Source organism: Chelonoidis abingdonii, chromosome 2 (genome assembly GCF_003597395.2).
Source record: "Chelonoidis abingdonii isolate Lonesome George chromosome 2, CheloAbing_2.0, whole genome shotgun sequence".
In the NCBI taxonomy this organism is placed as follows: domain Eukaryota; kingdom Metazoa; phylum Chordata; order Testudines; family Testudinidae; genus Chelonoidis; species Chelonoidis abingdonii.
Window position 1 is genome coordinate 128,684,372 of NC_133770.1, and position 23,607 is coordinate 128,707,978.

The 23,607-nt window shown below is 42.6% G+C and overlaps 1 protein-coding gene and 1 long non-coding RNA gene across 2 annotated transcripts; both read right to left on the reverse strand.

Moving 5' to 3' along the window:
* Positions 1-351: 351 nt before the first annotated feature.
* NDUFS6 (NADH:ubiquinone oxidoreductase subunit S6) lies at positions 352-22,615 on the reverse strand. Its single transcript, XM_032780560.2, has 4 exons — positions 22,432-22,615; positions 9,120-9,173; positions 3,045-3,167; positions 352-502 (listed from the first exon to the last, which is right to left on the reverse strand). Exons 1-4 carry the CDS (start codon positions 22,570-22,572, stop codon positions 434-436), a joined length of 387 nt encoding a protein of 128 aa, XP_032636451.1. The 5' UTR covers positions 22,573-22,615; the 3' UTR covers positions 352-433.
* LOC142046348 (uncharacterized) lies at positions 13,965-16,381 on the reverse strand. Its single transcript, XR_012655268.1, has 2 exons — positions 16,010-16,381; positions 13,965-15,203 (listed from the first exon to the last, which is right to left on the reverse strand). It is a non-coding gene; the product is annotated as an uncharacterized LOC142046348 (long non-coding RNA).
* Positions 22,616-23,607: the final 992 nt, after the last annotated feature.

Consider the following 23,607-nt stretch of genomic DNA (forward strand, 5'->3'; position numbering starts at 1 on the left):
AAGATTTTGGGGTCTGTTCAAAAGCATCCGGTGATTTAGATTCGGCCCACGGTCTTCCCATGATGTAGACTCTGCTGGTGCACACTAAAAGTTCTCAAGAAAGCCTCACCGTACTACTATGCACTACATTAAAGAGCACTAGGGAAACTTTACTGTGCATCAGGAGAGTCTACACGGACCAATTAATATGCAACAAGTTAATGCTCTATAAAAATCACCCCCCAAACCTGCAGGGTGCATTACCTCATCATGTAGATGAGCCCTTGGTTTTTCAAGTTTTAATCTATGGAAACTTTAATTTATGGAAATATATTTGGGCAAGATATTTTTTTAAAACAAATATAAAGGCTCTGAGCTTTTAAATTTCATTTATTGTTAATATTTTAACACTGAAATTCTGACAGAATTCTGCAGGGCATGAAGGGATGATCTTTCAGTGGTGATGTTTCTGTTTAAACTGAAGTCCACAGTAACCACATGTTCCAGTTTTTGTATCTTTGTCCTGCAAAAAGAAAACATCTCAATAAAAAATATAAGACTTGTCAAGTATAATTTTATTTTACTATTGTAGATTTTAAAAATTGCACTTCATTAAATTACCTGTATATTTACCTATCTTCTTCCTAAAATGACTACCATCCTGATTCAAATATAATAGTTAACTTTACATATTTCAATTGTGGTATCTATACTGAAATTTGACTAGAAGTGGCATTGAGAGGATCATGTTTGACTTCCATATCATGCCCAATTTCCAAGTTTTTTCTCTCCTCCTTTTAAAAATGCCAGCTCTATAAGCTCAAAGTGGGATCTGAAAATCAAGCTGTTATTTCTATCAGTATATCAACAGTAAAAGGTTTCTCAAGCCAAATTGGACCCTCTGACACCTGTGCAACCCCACAAGTTCCAAAGTTACCTCAAAAAGTAACTTCACTGGGTTTGCACAGATGTCACTGATTGGAATTTAACAAACATTATATGTTGATTATTCAAAATAGTAGACAGTAACTCTCTTAAGACATGTCTACACTGGGAGTTTGGACAATTGCACAGTCCTATAGTGTAGCTGGCAAAGAAAAGGAAAGTTCAGAGGCTGAGCTCTGAGGGACATCCTAAAGGGGAACTTTGGAAGAAGAATAAGATTACTGTGAAAAGTCCAGGCAAATATAGCCAAGAGTTGTTAAGTAACAATATAAAAAGCATTTATAAAATCATAGGACTGGAAAGGACCTTGAGAGCTCATCTCAAAGTGCAGAAAATTGATGGATGTTTGTTTGTTTAGAGCCAAGACAGAATTAGTTTGTCTACTCAACTCAGACCATAAAACATTCTCATCCTCAAAACATAAGCTACCGTAAGAGCTAAGCATTTGTTATTGGCTTTCCAGGTGCTCTTCAACATCAAGTTCATTCAGGAGCAGTCTCTGTTCATCTTTAGCAGCCCCCACAAATGGCAAAAATCAACATCAGTGATTGTGCCACAAAAATAAGTGACAAGCAAAGACTTCAACTTGAGAAAAACATGCCAATCTTTTATGCTAACTAGCAATTAAATAAAAGGGACTGATGAACTTTTCCTTGGATATTTCCTCCAGATTGATTTAACGCTCAGATCCACTATCAGATATTTCAAGTGAAGAAAAAGAGGAAAAATACAGAAACTAAAATAATTTTCCACCATTAGAACCGAAGATCAGATTACTACCCAAATATATATTTATAAAGGTGATTTATTGCACTGAACTGAAACAAACAGTGAGAAATTGTGAAAGTTAAGTCACAGAAGAAAAGACAACTTAATTCAGAACTGTGAATTAAAATATCTGTCCATTCAGCTCCACATCCATTGAGAAAGTTTTCAGCACACTCACATTAGTTAGTCCAAAGCTACATAATGGGCTGGAAACTAAAATAGCAATTTAGTTGGTAAAAACATCTCAATCTTTCACACCATATCTAAGAGATATTTCTTATAGACTGTGGATTCTATTATTTAGTTTCATTTATAGAATCACAAACTTTTCAATTTTAGATCTAATTGAGCCTTTCCATATGTGAGTAATAAATATACTTATAAAATGAATCATACATTTTCTTCATAAAACATATGGAGTTTTTCCATATTGGGAAAAATCACAACAATGCTGACACCAAATAAAACCACCAAATAACTTTTTTTTAAAAAAGAGTTCTTGATGGTCATCTTAGCCAGAAACCAAGTGGACACAGAGATAAAGATTTTAAACTCAGATTGTGAACTCTTAATCAAGGACCATCTCTTGTGTGTGTGGCGAGCACCCAACATGCTACCAGGCCACCAGTAATCCATCCTACTTACACTTAGAAACGGTTTCTCTAAAATGAGATGCACTGGCAGGGTAGCATCCCGGAAACTGTCAGGACTTATGAACAGCAAGATAGCGAGGAGAAGTTCATACTGCACACGCTCTCTTAGGATATATAAAGGATTTTCATCTTCAAAACTGTCAAACCAGCATTTTATACAAGTACTAAACTGATTTTTTTTTTTAAATTAAAGCATATCTAAGAAAAAACTTGCTTTGAAAAAGAGAGAGACTATCATAAATCTGCACAGATATTTAGGACAGAAATGTCCCAATCAAAATTCCTACTTTTTGTTTATAAGGCATGACATTATTTGTTCCTAGCTGATCTTTCCCTAGCTCACTTTCCACTATGCCTTTGTTTGATCACGCCATTCCTTCCACTTCCTCTTCCCGGATCTAATCTAAAACCTACTGAGGTTAACAGAAAGATCCTGTTAATTTCAATGGATTTGAGATAAGCGTCATGTTCAGTCATTTAAGACTGTAAACTCTTCTGAGCAGAAAACCTTATCCCTATCTGTTTAGCCATGCACACCTATGTTATTATAGAAATAATAAAAGTGACAGTCACTTCCTCCTTTGCAACTCACTAAGCCAAAACATCAAAAGAGTGATTTTACCTACCATAAATAAATTAGTAAATAAAATATACTACATGTGATACAGGGGATTGCAAAAGAGATTAAAGTTCTGTTACCAAATTTATGTACACTTTAGGATGTCCCAGGGCTCCACCACCACCATCACATGATACCACTCGGCTTTCAACTTTATTCACAGGCTGCTCTGCAATTAAGTCAATAGCAAAGGTCTCGTTCACCTGCAATAACAGAACAAGAGTAAAGATTTTTCCTGAGGTTCATTGCACTAAGACACACATCAGAAGATCACCATCTGAGTACCTCAGAAACCAAATTCTGCATAGTAATTTTTAAAAGAAGCATTATTAAATATTGAACAGATAACCAAAGGTGATTGTTTAAGGGAACAAACTAAATACTAAAAATATACTAAATATTAAGCAAAGCTTATCTAATTTCTACCAAACTATAGGTAAATTTCCTTGCTTTAGTAGAAAAGTAGCAGTTTAAACTCCTTCATGTTAGGAAAAAGATTGGGATTTTTTAATATAGTGAACTCTGACGTGCACAGGAACTCCTTTAACAGAATATAGCTGAAACAGAAACTTTGTATTTTATAAATAGCTTATAGACATTTAAAATAACAATTACCTCAACTTGAAGCAAACAGAGTTCAAAAATAACTTTAGATCTACTCAACTGCATTAAAATATGGTCTTGTCACAAACCTATCTGTCCAGGCTTTCCCAAATCCACTGTGTATACTCTTCAAAGACTCAGCCCACTTACCTTTGATTACACACATTTCTAATTAGAGTGTGAACTCTGTTTTTATACCAAGGAACAAATTCTGCTCTCAAATCTGAACACAACATACACTGACTTTAATAAGTTCAAATGAGCAAATATAGAATTTAACACAATTAATTCATATTTTTATACACATAGTATCTCCTGAACAGCAAATAGGCTTTAACTTTGATCTCACAGACCAAAAGGGAGATAAATTCTTTAATACAAGATTTGAAAATTCATGTAGCTAATCATATCAATTATCCAGACTGAATGTTTTGGTAACTAAAGAAGTTAATCAATAATTTCCATTTCGAACCAAGCTTTAGCATGGCCTCAAAACAAGATTTAGCTATTTACCAACAAATACACACATGCAAAAATTAGATTGCATTTTAAAATATGAAACTTTAAAACAATCAAATAACCACAAATACAGAAACTTTGCTGAGACAGAGTCTCAGAATCTCATTGGCATTATGCATATGTGCACAAGTTAGGTGGAACTTCAGTTAACGTGGGAGGGCTTAGGAAACTGTGAAAGTGGGCATGGAGGAAGTCCTGCCTCTTCCATATAACAGGCGATAGGGAGCACAGAAGGAAATATGGCTCTGAAGTATAGCTGATGCAAAGGCAGGAATAGAACCCATCTCTCTGACATAGTCAATGCCCAACAATTTCCTTTGCCTACACAACTATGCCTCATGTACTGTTCAACCTGCATGGAGCATATGGAAAAAACAGTAAGTGATCAAGTAATTAAGGATAGTAACATAATGCACATGCATGGGGTGGTGAGAATTAAGGTTACAAGGCTACCTTGATTTCAGATTTACTACCAGTGAAGTTCCTCATTTTGCAATTTTAATATTCTTTGGCTTAGACTATGTGACAGGTTTTCCAGGGGTGCAACCTGAAACTGGGAGCCCTCTGTCCCACCAAACTGGATTCCCTTTCACCTTGTGTAGCTGTGACAAGCTGCAAACCTCTGATAGGTACTGCATTTAACAAAGACATCCACAGGCACGGACATAACCAGCTGAGTTACATGAATGCTTCTCCAAGCCACTCATGAATTAACAATAGAGAGGCTCCAGCCAATTCCCCCAGCTTCCCAACTTTATTCCCGAGCTGTACTAGCCTGACCAGAATACATTTATAATCCAGTCCGTCGCTGCTCAATGTGGAGATGACATGCAGCACCAGTTTTTGTTCCTGAGCTGAGGTTTCCCAAGCTCTTCAAACAAAATACTGTTTTAGGTAAAACATAAAACAAGTTTATTAACTACAGATAGATTTTAAGTGATTATAGGTGGTAGGCATAAAGAACAGAGATGGTTACCAAAGAAAATAAAAATAAGCACACAATCTAAGTTTTATAATCTAAATAGGATTTGAATCAAGCGGAATCTCATCTTGATAGATAGTACAAGACAGTTAACAGAGCTCCAATACACAGGCTGGAATTCCTCTCCTGCTCAGGAACACCTTCCCCCTTCCAGTCTTTGTCCTCTAGATGTGTTTCTAGATGTTGAGTTGTGGGGGGAGTGAGGCCTGTCATAAATAGATAGCTAAGGGTTAATGTTTCTTTTACCTGTAAAGGGTTAACAAAGGGAACCAAACACCTGACCAGAGGACCATCAGTAAACTGGATTTTTCAAAGTCAGGGAGGAATTTTTGGACTCTGAGTCTTTTGTTTTCTCTCAGCTATGAGAAGCTTTTTTCTTTCTAATCTTCTGTTCCCACTTGTAAGTACAGGTAGAAAAACAATATGCTTTTATGTTGTTTGGGGTATTTACAGAGTTGTGTAACTTGCTGGAATGGTGTTCATATGGATATCTTTTTTATGAATCAGACTGTTTATTCATATTTCTTATAAAGCATAGCCCTGTATTGTCATCTTCATACAGAGAATAATTTGATTCTTTTTGCTTCTTTTAAAACCTGTTTGAGTTTTCTCTCTGTTAAGTGAGAAAGGAAAGACAGGGGGGAGGGGAAACACTAGCTCTGTGGTTTACTCTCCTAGTCCGCAAGGGCGGAGAAACTACGGGGAGATAGATAATCTTTTCTGTTTTTGTATATGTGGTTGTCTCTTTGGGAAATAGCGGAGACATGCTTCTTGGTATTGTGATGTAAGGATAACTGCATCATTACTATACTACCCAGGTTAGCCCAGAGAGAAAGTCTGGGTGGGAGAAGAAGAGGGAAGGGAAGTGGGTTATTTCCCTTTTGTTGTGGCTCAGGGTTTCTGAGTCTTGGGTCCCCCAGGGAAGGTTTGGGAGAACCAGAGGGGCGCCAAAACCCTGGAAATTTTGGATGGCGGCAACGAGATCAGATCTAAGTAGGAAAAGCTTAGAAGGTTTCATGCTAGCTTCTCAGTTTATGAACGCTAAGGTTCAAATCTGAGTAGGAAGCTATGACAAGGCCAAGTGATGATGTCACTTTCCCTCTGTTACAGTTTCTTCCAGCTTGCTGGAAAGATCTTTGCTCCTGACATAGAGGTCCACCGCCATTGGTCATGCATTCTCCATTGTCTACGTGCTCTCTCTGAGAAGTCTCCATTGTATACAATTCCTAGGATAATCATTCTGAGTGTGGATTCCTTTTAAAGGGCCATTAGCTCATCTGGCTGCTCCATTGTTGTACACGAAAGGCTGGTTGTGAGTGTTCCCAACCTCACAACGTATTTCAACATACATATAGCAGAAATTCATAACTTCACATATCATAATAACCTATACAATCCAACAATACATTAATGTTCAACAGATCAAAATTTTTAAAATGCTATCTCATTAGGCATACTTCGTCAAAACATATAATTATATGACAGTTCTGAATATGGGGGTTCCAGGATGCTGTTCTGAGGCACACAGTGCCACAAATATGAGTTAGGTTAGTATGTTATTATGAATGACTTATTATAATGCACTGTAATAATATTTTAACCTGACAAACATGGACAAATAGAGCAACTGATCTCAGTTATACTTGCCCTTGCTGGATATTTCAATTTTTTCCCCCTTTCCTAGTCTAATAGCATTAATGAATTGCTTCTTATGCTTACTACATGAATTATATGTATCTGTTTGTTAAATTAAAGAGACTGAGCACCGTTACATTAATTTAGATGGAATATATGAGCCCAAACAGTTGAAGGTGTCAATACAATCCAATCACTGTCCAACATTAAACACTTTTAAACCAGGTTGGAGATTTGGCATACAGAGACCTCAGCCTGCTTAGAACCATGGCAAACAGACTATTCAAACTCCTAACTTTTTATTAAAGATACAGAAAAGTAGGAAAACAGTCAAAGTAAAGTATTAAAAACGACTTTCATTTTTACATGCCCCCTTGTTCCCTTTAGCTGGACACTTTTTAAGAAGGAAAAAAAATCCTTATTTGACAATCTTTTAGGTGGTATTAAAGATAGTAATAACTCTCCTTTTGGGGAAATAAGAATTTAGTAGAGATAGGCTGGAGCTGTTGTCATTGCTGTTGTTGTTAAATTGAATCCTGTTTCCTAAGACAACAAAACAAGAAACATACACACAAGGGGAGAGAAAGAGAACCTCAAAGATAGAAGCTGCAGCTTGTCTCTCTGGTGTTGACTTTCACTTGCAACCTTACTGCTGGAGAAACACAGGCACAGCACAGTCTTATCAGCCACTCTCAGGCCTGGCAAACTCATACAAGAATCAGGCTATTTAAGGCATCACTTTTAGCTGCCTCTTGCTCGTCACAGTCTTATAGCAGTGTTGTAAAATACATTCTTAGCAGACTAAGCCAAACTCTTTTTAAAGAGATGGGAAAAGAATAGTAATAGAGAAGAAATCAGGTAGGGAAGGAAAAAGAAGACAAGTGGGGTGAGGGTGAGAAAGAGTCTCACATCTCAGGTGGTATTTGGGATTCAGCCTAAGCCAGTGGAGGTAGCAATGTTATTTGATTCTTTCTTCCTGGCCTGGTCTGCTCAGGATCTCTCTCTGGACTGTCTTCATCCTAATCTTGAGTCCAAGGAGACCAAAGGGAGGGAGGATGGCAGCCATGATGGTGAATGTCGTTTCAGTAATCAATTTTTCTCCCACAAGCTTTCTTTAAGGACCCCCAAAGGGAATGATAGGTGGAATAGCCCATCCCCTCATTATTTTGTCCACCAATTAGACCCAGTTTTATACACAGCAATTCTGGTTCTACACTTCTCTTGTTACCAGGCATGATCTTAACACAGTCCTTGAGTCATATCAGGAGACTTTTTGGTTTGGACTAATTCAGTCTGTCTCACTTTTGCACCTCTTCACATTAATATTTGTTGTTACAGGTTATTGTGACATCTCATGAACTTACACTCACTTTTTACAGTTGTGATAATTGAACCTACAAATTTACTCATTAGCTCAACAGTTCTTTGAGTAATAAGGTACGTTTTCCAATTCTTTCACCAATCTTGTCATGCTCAGAAAAACAGATGAAACATTCTTGCTAAACTTTACAAAAACAAGATAGCCTCTAGGCTCAGCCAAAGCATAGGAAGTTTTCAACCAACTGAAAAGTCAGTTATAACAGAAAATGTTATGTAATTTTAACTAAGCAAATCGTGACCACTCCTCTGCTATAATAGAGTACTATTATTGCTCTATTTGGAACTGCTGCTGGAAAGATCAAGACAAAGTCAGCTTCCACAGAAAGATCATTCATTATTAAAGGAGAGTCAAACAGTAATATAGTACTAAAATTCTGTATGGAATGTGGTAACTCTCTCATTATGTATTTTTACTTCACCTAGAACAATAGGGGAATGTAAGTGCTACCACAATTCGAATAACAACTATGTATAAATATCTAATCGCTTGATTACTTTTAATCTATGGATTTAAGACAGTTTGGCAGAATTTGATCTTCACTGAGTAGATGGAATAAAAGGTACTGTTATTAACTGAAATTTAGTGACTAATATATACAAGTTATAAAAAGTTTAAGGGGAAATTCTCCAGAGTAACAATATTTGAGGGAGTAGGCATTAGTAAATACACATTTAAGGTTTGTCTAGTCATGCTACTATTCCAGATAATTACATATGTGGATACACTTTTTCCAAAATAAGAGAGCCTTGTTCCTGAATAACTCCACATGTAGACAACCTCCTAGATCAAAGCTGTGGAACAGAGGAGTATTTAAGCAGTCTGACATCAAAGCAAAGAAGTACACATCAGCGAGAGTCTGGATGAGCAACTTGTTCAAAGACAGCGCAAAACAGATCTTTCATTTCTACTTTGTAACAAATTTTAAAAATTGTGGACATTAAAAATATTTATTCTGATAAACCTAAATATTTAAGGCATCATTACCCAAGAAAATTAAAATCATATCCTGAAGAGTCTAGATACTATGTGTTTTACCTCCTTTTGTCGAGCAACAAATCGAACCTTCCTGTAGTCATTTTCTTCATAAACCTAAAATACAAAATAAGTTGCATCTTAATTAGAAAGTAGTTACCATGACTAAGGGATATGAATATTTAAAGTACAACAACAATCTGCTGGTAGTTCAAAAGAAAAGTGAAATTGACTTTCTGGGCTTCAAGCTCATTGTCATCTTGAGGATAGAGATTGAGGGCAGAGTTATCACTTCCCACAAAATATTTCAAATGGGCAAATGATACAATTTAGAACATAAGAACAGCCACACTGAGTTTGACTAATGGTCCATCTAGCCTTTCTATCTTCTGAAAGCAGCCAAAGCCAGGTGCTTCAGTGGGAATGAATGGAATACGCAATCATTGTCATCCACTCTGGTAATCAGAGGCTAGGGACACTCAGAGCATGCTGTTGTATCCCTTACTCTCTCAGCTAAAAAGACACTGATGGACCTATCAGCCATCGATCTATCCCTTTGCAACTCTTTGCAGTCTACATTGGACTTAACTATCTTGAGTCTCATCTGCAAATTTTGCCTCCTCACTGTCTGCCCCCTTTTCCAGATCAATTATTAATATATTGAACAGTACTGGTCCTAGTACAGATCCCTGGGTGATATCACTATTTACTATTTCCACTGTTAAAACTGACCATTTATTCCTACCCTGTGTGTCCTATCTTTCAACCATTTATTGATCCACGAGAGGATGTCCCCTCTTATCCCATGACTGCCTACTTTGCTGAAAAGTCTTTGGTGAGGGACTTTATCAAAGCCTTTCTGAAAGTCCTAGTACACTATATCTACTGGATTACCCTTGTCCACATGTTTGTTGACCCCCCCCAAAGAATTCTAATAGATTGGTGAGGCACGATTTCCCTCTACAAAAGCCATGTTGACTCTTCCCCAACATATGTTAATCTATGTGTCTAATAATTCTGTTCTTTATTATAGTGTCAACCAATTTACCTGGTACTGAAGTTAGGCTTACTGGCCTGTTCTGTAATCACCAAGATCACCTTTGGAACCTTTCTTAAACATTCGTTTACATTAGCTATCCTTCTGTCATTTGGTACAGAAGCTGATTTAAATGACAGGTTACATACTACAATTAGTAGTTCTGCCATTTCATATTTCCTTCAGAACTCTTGGGAGAACATGATCTGGTCATGGTGACTTATTATTTCAAGGTTTCAGCTGGCTACCGGCAGGTGTTCAGGGAAGGATCCCACTACCCACCCCCTTCAATGTACTGGGTTGTTTTTTTTTTTAAATCTCAGTCCTCGAAAACATCAGGGATGGCCACAGCTGGAAATGAGACACTGGTGGGCTGGGCCAAGGCTCTGAAGTGGCACTGAGCATTTACTCTCTCAGGTACTCATGCACTGAAGATCTAACCATATGTGAGCTCAGGAAGGAATTTTATCCCAGATCACACTCACAGTGTGCACAATGCAGGCCACAGAATTTCACCCACCCATTCCTGTATCAAACCCCTGACCTATGTCTGAGCTACTAAGTCCTCAAGTCATGGTTTAAAGACTTCAAAGTGCAGAGAATCCTCCAGCAAGTGACCTGTGTCCCACGCTGCAGAGGAAGGTGAAAAACCCCCAGGGACTCTGTCAATCTGTCCTAGAGGAAAATTCCTTCCCGAACCCAAATATGGCAACCAGCTAAACCCTGAGCAGGTGGGCAAGACTCACCAGCCAGACACCCAGGAAAGAATTCTCTGTAGTAACTCAGATTCCAACCCATCTAACATCCTATTACAGGCCATTGGGCATATTTAACATTAATTAATTGCCAAAATTAGGCTATCCCATCACACCATCCCCTCCATAAACTTATCAAGCTTAGTCTTGAAGCCAAATATGTGTTTTGCCCCCACTGCTCCCTTTGGAAGGCTGTTTCAGAACTTCACTCCTCTGATGGTTAGAAACCTTCATCTAATTTCAAGTCTAAACTTCCTGATGGCCCAGTTATATCCATTTGTTCTTGAGTCCACATTGGTGCTGAGCTTAAATAATTCCTCTCTTTCCCTTGTATTTATCCCTCTGATATATTTAGAGAGAGCAATCATATCTCCCCTCAGCCTTCTTTTGGTTGGGCTAAACAAGCCAAGCTCTTTCAATCTCGTTTCATAAGACTGGTTTTCCATTCCTCGGATCATCCTAGTAGTCCTTCTCTGTACGTGTTCCAGTTTGAATTCATCCTTCTTAAACATGAGAGACCAGAACTTCACCCGCAGTATTTCAGATGAGGTGCCACCAGTGCCTTGTATAATGGTATTAACACCTCCTTATCGCTACTAGAAATACCTCGTGTGATGCATCCCAAGATTGCATTAGCTTTTTTCATGGCCATATCACATTGGCGGCTCATAGTCATCCTGTGATCAACCAAGACTCCGAGGTCCTTCTCCTCCTCTGTTACTTCCAACTGATGCCTCCCCACTTTATAACAAATATTCTTGTTATTAATCCCTAAATGCATGACCTTGCACTTTTCACTAACTTAAATTTCATCCTATTACTATTACTCCAGTTTACAAGGTCATCCAATCTGACTGTAGATATCCTGGTCCTTCTCTGTATTGGCAATACCTCCCAGCTTTGTGTCACTGACAAACTTTATTAGCACATTCCCACTTTTTGTGCCAAGGTCAGTAATGAAAAGATTAAACAAGATTGGTCCCAAAACTGATCCCTGAGGAACTCTACTAGCAACCTCCCTCCAGCCTGAAAGTTCACCTATCAGTATGACCCATTGTAGTCTCCCCTTTAACTAGTTCCTTATCCACCTTTCAATTTTCATATTCATTCACATCTTTTCCAATTTAGCTAATAATTCCCCATGTGGGGAATGGCTTACTGAAATTGAGGTAAATTAGATCCACTGCGTTTCTTTTGTCTATGAAATCTGTTACCTTCTCAAAGAAGGAGATCAGGTCGGTTTGGCACGATCTACCTTTTGTAAAACCATGTTGTATTTTGTCCCAATTACCATTGACCTCAATGTCCTTAACTACTTTTTCCTTCACATTTTTTTCCAAGACCTTGCATATTACAGTTGTCAAACTAACAGGCCTGTAGTTATCTGGATCACATTTTTTTCCCTTCTTAAAAATAGGAACTGTGTTACCAATTCTCCAACCATACAGTACAACCCCTGAGTTTACAGATTCATTAAAAATTTTTGTTAATGGGCTTGCAATTTCATGTGCCAATTCCTTTAATATTCTTGAATGAAGATTATCTGGGTCCTTCGATTTAGTCCCATTAAGCTGTTTGAGTTTGGCTTCTACCTCGGACGTGGTAATATCTACTTCCACGCCGTGAGGATGGGAGATAAGTCAAAATAAGATACATCGACTTCAGCTACACTATTCCCGTAGCGGAAGTTGCATATCTTAGATTAACCTCCTCCTCCCTGCCCCAGTGTGACCAGGCCGAAGCTCCTCCTTAGCCTCATTAAAGACTGAGGAAAAGTATTTGTTTAGATATTGGGCCATTCCTAGATTATCCTTAACCTCCACTCCATCCTCAGTGTTTAGTGATCCCACTTCTTTCTTTGTTTTCTTTTTATTTATATGGCTATAGAACCTTTTACTATTGGTTTTAATTCCCTTTGCAAGGCCAAAAGCCACGTAGAGTTGGACCGATCTCACTTTATCCCTACATGTTCTGACCTCAATAAGGTAGCTTTCCTCGCTAATCCCTCCCATCTTCCACTTCTTGTAGGTTTTTTGCTTTTTCTTAATCACCTCTCTGAGATGCTTGCTCATCCAGCTTGGTCTACAATTCCTGCCTATGAATTTTTTCCCCTTTCTTGGGATGCAGGCTTCTGATAGTTTCTGCAACTTTGACTTGAAGTAATTCCAGGCCTCCTCCACCTTTAGATCCACAAGTTCTTCAGTCCAATCCACTTCCCTTACTAATTTCCTTAATTTCTTTAAAGTTAGCCTTTTGAAATCAAAAACCCTAGTCCAGATCTATTTTTGTTTATCCTTCCATTTAGTTTGAACTGAATTAGCTCATGATCACTTCGAACCAAGGTTGTCCCCTACAACCATTTCTTCTATGAGGTCCTCAACTACTCACCAAAACCAAATCTAAAATGGCATCCCCTCTTGTTGGTTCTTCAACTACTTGTGAAGGAATCCATCAGCTATTGCATCCAGGAAAATCTGAGCCCTATTTTTATTACTAGCACTTGTCCTCCAGTCCATTTCTGGGAAGTTAAAGTCTCCCATGATCACACAATTCCCATTAGGGTTTACGTCATTAAAAATACTAAAGAGGTCTCTATCCATATCCAAATCAGATCCCAGAAGTCTGTAGCACACACCAAGCACTATTCTAGGGGAGGCTCTAGTAGCGTTTTTCCCCAAATGTAATTTTTGCCCAGACAGACTCTGTCTTATCCATTCCATCACTTCTTATTTCTTTACAGTCTACCTCATCATTGATATACAATGCTACTCCACCACTTTTGCCTTCATTTCTGTCTTTCCTAAACAGCATATACCCTTCAATACCTGTACTCCAGTCATGACTACTATTCCACAGTGTTTCTGTTATCCCTATAATAGCTGGTTTCACTTCCTGCACCAGTAACTCTAGTTCCTCCATTTTGTTATCTAGACTGCTCGCATTGGTGTACAAACATCTTGATTTTTGCTGTTTGGCTTTGCTCACATTCTTTACCCAATTAGGCCCAGACATTCTACTGCCAGTATCACCTATTAGACTGGTATCTACACTTCCTCTTTATGTCCATTCTCCTACGCACAGCTGTATCCTTTCTTACTTTATTTTCTTCCCTCTCAATGTTAAATTCCAGCTTGGAGATTACCTGGACATTTCCCAACCATCTCCCCACAATTCCTAGTTTAAAGCTCTCTTAATCAGCCTGCATCCTAGAAGTCTATTTTTCTCCCTACTAAGGTGAAGTCCATCCCAAGAGAACAGTCCTCTGTCCATGAATGCTTCCCAGTGGCCATATATCCCAAAGCCCTCCTTATAGCACTACTGCCTGAGCCATCTGTTGATCGCCATAATCTTGTCACACCATTGTTGCCCTTCTCTAGGAACAGACAGTATCCCACTGAAGATCACCTGGGCCTCGACTTCCTTAAGTGTCTTCCCCAGTCTGGCATAATCTCTCTTGATATGTTACAGCGAGAATCTAGCTGTATCATTTGTTCCCACATGAAGGACAGTCAGTGGATTCTTTCCTGCTCCCATTAGGATCCTCTTCAGTTCCACATCCACATTCCTCATCCAGTTCCACATCTTAGCACCCGGCAGACAGCGCACCCTTCTGTTCTCTGAATCAGTTCTGGTCACAGGCCCGTCTATTCGTCTCAGTAAGGAGTCCCCAATCATGTAGACCTGCCTTTTCCTGGTGATGGTGTGATTCTCCAGTCTATCCCCTGCTCCCTCTGGCTGCAAGTCCTCTTGATTTCTATTCTCCCTTATAATCTTCTGCAACACATTCTGTATCCTTCTGGGACTCATATTTGGTGTTGTCATCTCCATTGACTCTTCTTCTCTTCCTATAGGACTAGCTGCTCTTTTCTTCTTCCGTGCCCTCTCACCTTCAGTGACCACCTGCTGTGCCCCTTCTTCATTTTCCAACTCCACAAACCTGTTCCTGAACTCTATTTCTCCTTCACTGGCCCGTCTTTTCCTCTGCCTGGTTCTCTTAGTCACATGCCTCCACTGTCCACTTTCCTCACCCAGCAGTCTCCCATCAGAGTTCTTTGGTGATGCTTCCATATGCAAGGCTGAGCTTTTCACTTCAGCCGCCTCATGTCTTTGCTCCATCATCTGCTCAAACCACCTTCTAAACTCAACCTGTTTCCAGCTGCATCTCCAATCCTTGGATCGTTTCTTCCATCAGGAAGCACTTCATGCAGACAAAACTCTTCTTAGGTACCCCGTCCAGGATCATGTATATGCCGCAGCTTCCACATCCAGTCATCTTCATTGTGTCTTCCACTGCTTGGGTCACTACCACTGCTGCCTCTGTATCTGTCATAGCCTTCCCACATAAATCCTGTAAATCTGGGAAACACAAACCAAACCAAAACACCACCACTCACAGCAAAACAAATCCCCAAGTACCAAAAAACTGACAGAACATCACACATTCCCTTCACTAGCCTGTCTGTTCCTCTGCCTGCTTCTCTGAGTCTTCCCCCAAATTCCCCCTGCAAACTCCCACCCAAACTCCTCTGTTTACAGCTCTGTGTGCTGGCTCCTGTGCCGCTGCCTGACTGGCTGGCTACTTTTATAGGACCCCTAATCAGAGAAGACCCCCCCCTAACTACGGCTCAGCTTCTCTCCCAGTACACTGTATGGGTCATTTATCAGGATTATCAGATCATTTCCCTACTATTCTGGAGGCCTCAGGTCCTGGTATGCCTTGGTCCCTCCTATTCTCTGCCTCTGGCACATAATAGCCTAGTCTCCTGTGAGCTGTAATACTTTGGTCTAATTTTGGTTGTTGGGTTTAGTGTGCTGGATGGTGTTGGTGGCCTACAATGTAAAGGAGGTCAAACTAGATGATCTAATGATCCCTTCTGGCTTTAAACTCTATGACTATGACATTCCTCAAATAATCAACTCCTATTTTAAAATTTACTAGTTGTTTCTATAGTTAATACTCTCCAATTCTTTACTCTGCCCTACAAAAGTACCTGTGAAGTATTGTATGTATCTCACTGTATCATCACCTCAAGATACTAGATAAATTTTGCTTTGCAAGTACATTTTGAGGGACAACCAAAGCACTCAATTCTGCCTCTCTTTCTGGCTGCTACAGTGAGGGGAAGGAAATGGAAACACTAAGAACAAGCCTGAGCTCTTACCAATCTTTCTGGCAGAAGGGACTCTGGGGGTAACAAGCAGCTGTGATACTGCCGTCTGCCCCCAGAACACCCATTGTCAAATTGACTACAGTCTGAGCAGGGATGAAAACTATATCTCCCATTAAGATGTCTCCTTCTACACAGAGAGCAGAGAGAAAAAGTGGCACAAAGGTTAAGTCTGTACGATGCTTGTGATCACATTGTCAATTTTAGCCTTGCTTTTCCCCTTCAAATTCAGTTTTCATTTAAATCTGTGCAATGTTACCAGTTCGGTGTAGACTTTAAGGTTAATTTTTATTATAAAGTCTTCAAACCAGGGACTGGTCTCTGAGATTTCCTGTCAGAGTCAACAACTCCCTCAGACAGTGACTCTCGTGTTTGCCAGTGGAAAATCGCCTCTCTGCCCTACAGCCATCCCCAGTACTGGGTTTACAATGGTGCTATCGTGCCGGGCCCATACTTTGAAGGGGCCAATAATGACTACTTAAGGTACCCACAAAAGGTTAATCCCGCCCTGTCATAAACAGATAGTTTATAGGTAAAAGAGACATTAACCCTTAAGGGTTAAGAAGCTCAGTAAACCTGGCTGACAACTGACCAGAGGCCAATGGGGGGACAAGATACTTTCAGATCTTGGTGGAGGGAAGTCTTTGTTTGTGCTCTTTGTTTTGGGAGTTGTTTGCTCTTGGGACTAAGAGGGACCAGACGTCAATCCAGGCTCTCCAAATCTTTCTGAATCAGTCTCTCATGTTTCAAACTTGTAAGAAACAGCCAGGCAAGGTGTGTTAGTCTTATTTTTGTTTTTTCAACTTGTAAACGTTCCTTTTTGCTGAGAGGATTTTACCTCTGTTTGCTGTAACTTTGAACCTAAGGCTAGAGGGGGTTCCTCTGGGCTATATGAATCTGATTACCCTGTAAAGTATTTTCCATTCTGATTTACAGAGATGATTTTTACATTTCTGTCATTTAATTAAAAGCTTTCTTTTTAAGAACCTGATTGATTCTTCCTTGCTTTAAGATCCAAGGGGATTGGATCTGGACTCACCAGGAATTGGTGGGGGAAAGGAGGAGGGGATAGTTAAATTCTCCTTGTGTTAAGATCCAAGGAGTTGGATCGGTGTTCACCAGGAACTTGGTGAAAAAGCTTCTCAAGGCTGCCCAGGAAGGGGAAGGTTTTGGGGAGACAGGAAGTGTTCCAGACACTGAAACTTCTGGATGGTGGCAGTGTTAACAGATCTAAGCTTGTAATTAAGCTTAGAAGTGTCCCTGCAGGTCCACACATCTGTACCCTAAAGTTCAGAGTGGGGGAGGAACCTTGACAGGCCCTAACCACAGTCTGGCAATGTGAAAAGTCAGCAACTTCCCAGTACCCACTGAAAATGCTCAGCGGTCCAGGGAGCACAGCACACAGGTGCAACAGGGACTCAGTGTTGCGGGGTATGCTGGGAACTGTAGTTCACACACTGCTGCATTCCACCGCGGCCCTTGGATCTGTGTCACCAGCGTTATCTGTGGGCCCCAGGAGTAGTGTAAAGGCTAATGTAGTGCCCATCTCTAAAAAAGGGAAGGAGGAGGATTCAGGGAACTACAGGCCAGTCAGCCTCACCTCAGTCCCTGGAAAAATCATGGAGCAGGTCCTTAAGGAATCAATTTTGAAGCACTTTGAGGAGAGGAAAGTGATCAGAAACAGTAAGCATGGATTCACCAAGGGCAAGTCATGCCTGACTAACCTAACTGCCTTCTATGAGGAGATAAATGGCTCTGTATATGCGGGGAAAGCAGTGGACATGTTATTCCTTTACTTTAGCAAAGCTTTTGATACGGTCTCCCACAGTATTCTTGACAGCAAGTTAAAGAAGTATGTGATGGATGAATGGACTATAAGATGGATAGAAAGCTGGCTAGATCATCGGGTTCAATGTTCAGTGGCCCCATGTCTAGTTGGCAGCTGGTATCAAGCAGAGTGGCCCAAGGGTCGGTCCTGGGGCCGGTTTTGTTTAATATCTTAATTAATGATCTGGAAGATGGCATAGACTACACTCTCAGCAAGTTTGCAGATGACACTAAACTGGGAGGAGTGGTAGATACGCTGGAGGATAGGGATAGTATACAGAGGGACCTAAACAAATTAGAGGTTTGGGTCAAATTGGGGGGAGGCATAGCTCAGTGGTTTGAGCTATTGGCCTGCTAAACCTAGGGTTATGAGTTCAATCCTTGAGGGGGCCATTTAGGGAAGTGGGGTAAAAATCTGTCTGGGGACTGGTCCTGCTTTGAGCACGGGGTTGGACTAGATGACCTTCTTAAGTCCCTTCCAACCCTAATATTCTATGGAAAGAAACCTGATGAGGTTCAACAAGGACAAATACAGAGTCCTGCACTTAGGACGCAAGAATTCCATGCACTGCTACAGACTAGGGACAGAATGGCTAGGCAACAGTTCTGCAGAAAAGGATTTAGGGGTTACAGTGGACAAGAAGCTGGATATGAGGCAACAGTGTGCCCTTGTTGTCATGAAGGCTAACGGCATTTTGGCCTGTATAAGTAGGGGCATTGACAGAAGATCGCAGGACTTAATCTTTCCCCTCTCTTCAACATTGGCGAGGCCTCATCTGGAGTACTGTGTCCAGTTTTGGGCCCCATACTACAAGCAGGATGTGGAAAAATTAGAAAGAGTCCAGCAGAGGGCAACAAAAATGATTAGGGGGCTGGAGCACATGACTTATGAGGAGAGGCTGAGGAAAATGGGATTGTTTAGTCTGCAGAAGAGAAGAATGAGGGGAGATCTGATAGCTCCTTTCAACCACCTGAAAGGGGGTACCAAAGAAGATGGATGTAGACTGTTCTCAGTAGGAGCAGATGACAGAACAAGGAGTAATGGTCTCAAGTTGCAGTGGGGGAGGTTTAGGTTGGCTATTAGAAAAAAACTTTTTCACTAGGAGGGTGGTGAAGCACTGGACTGGGTTACCTAGGGAGGTGGTGGAATCTCCTTCCTTAGAGGTTTTTAAGGTCAGGCTTGACAAAGCCCTGGCTGAGATGATTTAGTTGGGGATTGGTCCTGCTTTGAGCAGGGGGTTGGACTAGATGACCTCCTGAGGTTCCTTCCAACCCTGATATTCTATGATTAGATGATAGCAGCACTGGGCGATGCTGGCTGCCATGCCCCCAGCCAGTGAGAATGCCCAGAAATTTCTCTCTGCACTCCAGGGAGGGGAGGTGGTAGAGCACGATTTGGGGGGGAGGGACGAGTCCGGGTCCAATGGGGGAGTGATGGGGGGGCGTTAGGAGAAGCAGGGTGTGAAGGAGGACAGAAAGGAGAGTCTGGGTTGAAGGTGGGGGGGACAGTAGGAGGGAAGGAGGAAGGTGACAGCCCTGGGGTGAAAGTAGGGATGGGCAGGTGGGCAGTTATACTCCTGGGGGAATTCTGCACCGAAAAATTAAACATTCTGTGTACAATATTTTAAAATTCTGCAAAATTCCACATCTTATTTTTCAAAACAACATTGTATAATTACACCAGTTTCAATTATTATTTCCAAGTTCCTTTTCAATTATGTCTAACAATACAGACACACAAAAATTCCTTGTTTCTCTGCCCTACAACCCACAGAGCCCAGCTACAGGCCCTCCCAGCCCAGACACTCATATCCTACCTTCCTGCATAGCCCAGCTATGAGGTGCCCCCTATCCCAGACACCCACACCCCCTACTCCCTCACAGCCCAGCTGCTGAGCTCCCCTTGCCCACACACTCACATGCCCCCCATCCCTCAAGAGTCCAGCTGTGCAGCCCCCCCACCTCCCTCAGCCCAGATACCCACACTCCCTCCTCATCCAGACCCCAGCTGCGGGGCCTTCCCAGACCAGACACCCCCTCCTGCCCAGAGCCAACTACCAACTTCTCCCCTGCACCCAGACACTTGCACCTTCCACAGCCCAGGGGATCCAGAGGAAGAAACAGCCTGATACTGGGTCCCAGGCTTGTGTGGAGTTTCCTGCATGCCACCTCTTTTCTTCAGGCAGCTCCAGTTCCTCGCATGCTATCAAGAACCCCCATGCTTCTCCTCTCTCCTTCTGCCCCCCATAGTGTATAATCCAGAAGCCCTTCGTGGCCACCAGCAGCTTATATCTATGGGAGAAAAGGAAATTCTGCACACACAACATTAATTTCTGTGCAAATTCTGCCTGGGCAGTGGTGCAGAATTACTCCAGGAGTATACTGGGAGTAGCAGGGAGATTGAGAAGAGCCCCTGTGTGAAGGTGAGATTTAGTTTTACATGTGGAGGGAAACAGTAGGACGGATGGGGGGCGGGGGAGAAGCCCAGGTGTGAATGTTGGGGAGAGGCTTGAGCCTGGATTGTGGTAGCCTTGGCGGTAAAGCGTGTGTCTCTCATCAGTGGCCCCGTCTTCCTGCAAAAGATGGGCAACAGCAATTTTCCTCCCCACTCTCCACCCCAGTAACTTTAATGTTTCTTCACCTTAAGTCATGAGTGATGGTGAGGCAAAGGGAGAAACAGCCTAAAGAAACTAACATTTAAAAAAAGTTTTGTAAATATTTTTGTACCAAAGCAGAAAATACAGCTTCCAAAAAATATATTTTTAAAACATAATTTTGGATGGAGGAGGTGAGGAAATGCAGGTGCAATTCCACTAACTGGGCTTAATATAGCTCAGAAATGTGCTAATTAAGCATGTGTGTTCAGGCCCCAAGCAGGCACTGAGTGTTTTAACAAAAAAGAAAAAACTAACAAACAACTCTCTCCCACATAAATAAACCAAATTCAAGAGTATTCTGGGTATATTGATGTTAGCTCAATTTGTTCTCTATGGGTTGAGCGGGGATATCAATCAAGTGTGGCTTCAAATATCTTATTTTGCTTCTGAATAAATATTTTCATTCCCATCCCAGCAGTACTGGGTTTACTATAGAGCCAATGGCGCCAGGTCTACATTCAGAAGGGGCTCATAACGACTACATGGGGGCCCATGAATATGTTTGGTGCCAGCCCCACAAAAGGTTAATCCAGCCCCGGTCATTCCCCATTCTGCTCACCCCCACACAGTATTCTACTCTCTCCAGAAGTGTCCCCATCCACCCATTCTCCCCAAAATTTGCCCCCCAGGTCCTTAGCAAACAATCCAGCTGGGGATTGTCCTATGCGACTGCACTCTCATCACATAATCCTCACATAGAAGCCCACTCAGCCATGCCTACGGATATGTCCACATACAAATCAAACATTTGCAGTAGTTATCTTGAATTCTGTGAGACTCCTCAGCTAGTGAACCAGAGATAGGAGGCAATTACTAGAGTTAGAAGGAAATCATACAAAGAAGGGGAGACATACTGTGAAAGCTGTAGTCTCAGTGACCAATCCACAGCTGAAATACTACTAAGGGCCTGTAGAAAAAGTAAGGGAGAGATATGGAGGGGACCCATGGGGGTATTTCTGGGGAGCGGAAATACTGTGAGGGGCTGTAAAGAGCATGGCAGTTAAAGTGCAATCTCAGGGCTGGTCTACGCTACCACGGTAAATTGATTTAACTTACGAAACTTCTGTTACATGAGAACACTGCGCTGTCGACGGGGGAGCATCTCCTGTCCAGGTCATGTCTACACTATGGGGAGAGACTGACCTAAATTATGGAAATTCAGCTACGTGAATAACATAGCTAAAGTCAACATACTTAGATCTACCTATGTGGACTGGAGACGCTCTCCTATTGACTCCCCTTGCGCTTCTTCTTCAGGTGGAGTACAGAAGTCAATGGGATCTTCACTAGATCTGCTAAATCAATCACCAATGCATTGATCCCCCGGTAAGTGTAGACAAGCCCTCAGGGAGTTCAAAAACCAAAATGGCTTGATTTAGTGTCTTCACCAGACCCCCTAAATCACCACTCGCTGCATTGATTGCAACACTGCTGATCTATCAGTAAATTTAAACATGCCCGCAGCTAGTGAATTAGATACGTCAGGTGAAGAGCCTCCTAAAGAGGACAGCCCACAGCTCCACTGATAAAAGCTAATCTTAGCGCAGGTGCAAGTATTATAGCCATGGGGAATGGCTAGTGTGCAAAACTGATCTGAACACTCCAGCAAAGAAAACCTAATCACATATTTGTACTGTGCACAAGCCAGCAGCGCCCTGCTCTGACTACCATAACACGCCGGGTTAAAGGGGGCTGAAGGGGCAGCGAAGTGACACTCCGTAACACGGGCCGCACCTGCATTAAAGACACAGGAAATCCAGATATGCGAGCGGCGCAGGAGCCGCACACCCCGGAGCCGGCAAACAGCTCCCAGTCCCGGGAAACCCGCTGGCTTCAGTGCCGCGGCCGGAAACGCGTAACTCGGGGCACTGACCGGCCCCACCCGGGGCGGCTTAGCTCGGGGGCAGCTCCGGCCCGGCACAGCAACGTTACCTGTCCCGTGTGCGTCACACTCTCACCGCTCGCGGACACGCGCGCGCCGCAGCCTCTCCCGGGGGGTGCGGCCGCCACGCGAACTGGAGCAAGGCGCCTTAGCAACAACAAACCGCGGAAGGTCGAGCAGGGCGCTGCCATTTTCACTCAACCATGTGATCGAGCAACCTGGTGCTGCGGCTGCACATGCGCAACGCGCTTTGCCCCGGAGGGGGCGCAGTGGAGCACGTGACAGCGCAGCAAGAAACCCGCCCCGCCTCGTGTGGGCCCTGCTGTGGGCGGCGCGGCGCTCTTCACGTGACCTCGCCGAGGCCGAGCCGCGCTCCTAGGTCCCCGCTGCAGCTGCTTCGCCGCGGGCGAGCGAAGGTCGGTGGCTCGGACGGGGGGTGGCGCCGCCGGGGGGCCTGGGCCGCCACGCACGAGCCTGGCTGTGTCTGGCGCATGGCAGCGCCGGGGTCAAGGGGCTTGCCCGCCCCCCCCCTTTGCCGTGCCCGGGCGGCCCTGTGCCTGCTTGGGCCGTTACCCGCGGACGGGTTCCGTTGGTGGCTGCGCCGGCGGCGGGCGGGGTGAGGGCGCGGGATGGGGTCGCTAGGGCCTTGCCTGGGCCGCGGGGCGACAGGCCCCTGACTCGTCTCTTCTGCCGCAGGTGAGACAACATGGCGGCGCTGCTCGTGAAGACCCTGTTGGCGGCTGCCGCCACCCCGCTGCGTTCCCTCCGGCACTGCGCGGCCCCGCGCCTGCCCTTCTCCTTCCTGGGCTTCGGACACGACCTGCCGACCGCGCCAGCGTTGGCCGCCAAGCAGCGCGGCCTGCTAGGTCAGCCGCTGCTTGCAAACGGCCAGCTTCCAGTCGGACAGACAGTCATGGGGATGAAAACAAAAGGTGTAATCAAAAGGCGCTGTAAGGACTGTTTTATTGTTCGCAGACGTGGACGATTATTTGTGTACTGTAAAACTCATCCCAGACACAAGCAACGACAGTTATAATTTCAGTGTTTTAATGCAAGTAAAACTTCTGTTCTCTGAAAATGTCCCTCAGAAGACTAGTAAGCTTCCGAAGGAAAATACTAAACTAATTCTGCTTATGAAATGGTGATCACTGTAAAGATTGCATATAGTACCATATGTGAATGGCTGCTGAGCGTGGATATCTCACTATCTGGTGGATTGAGCCGTT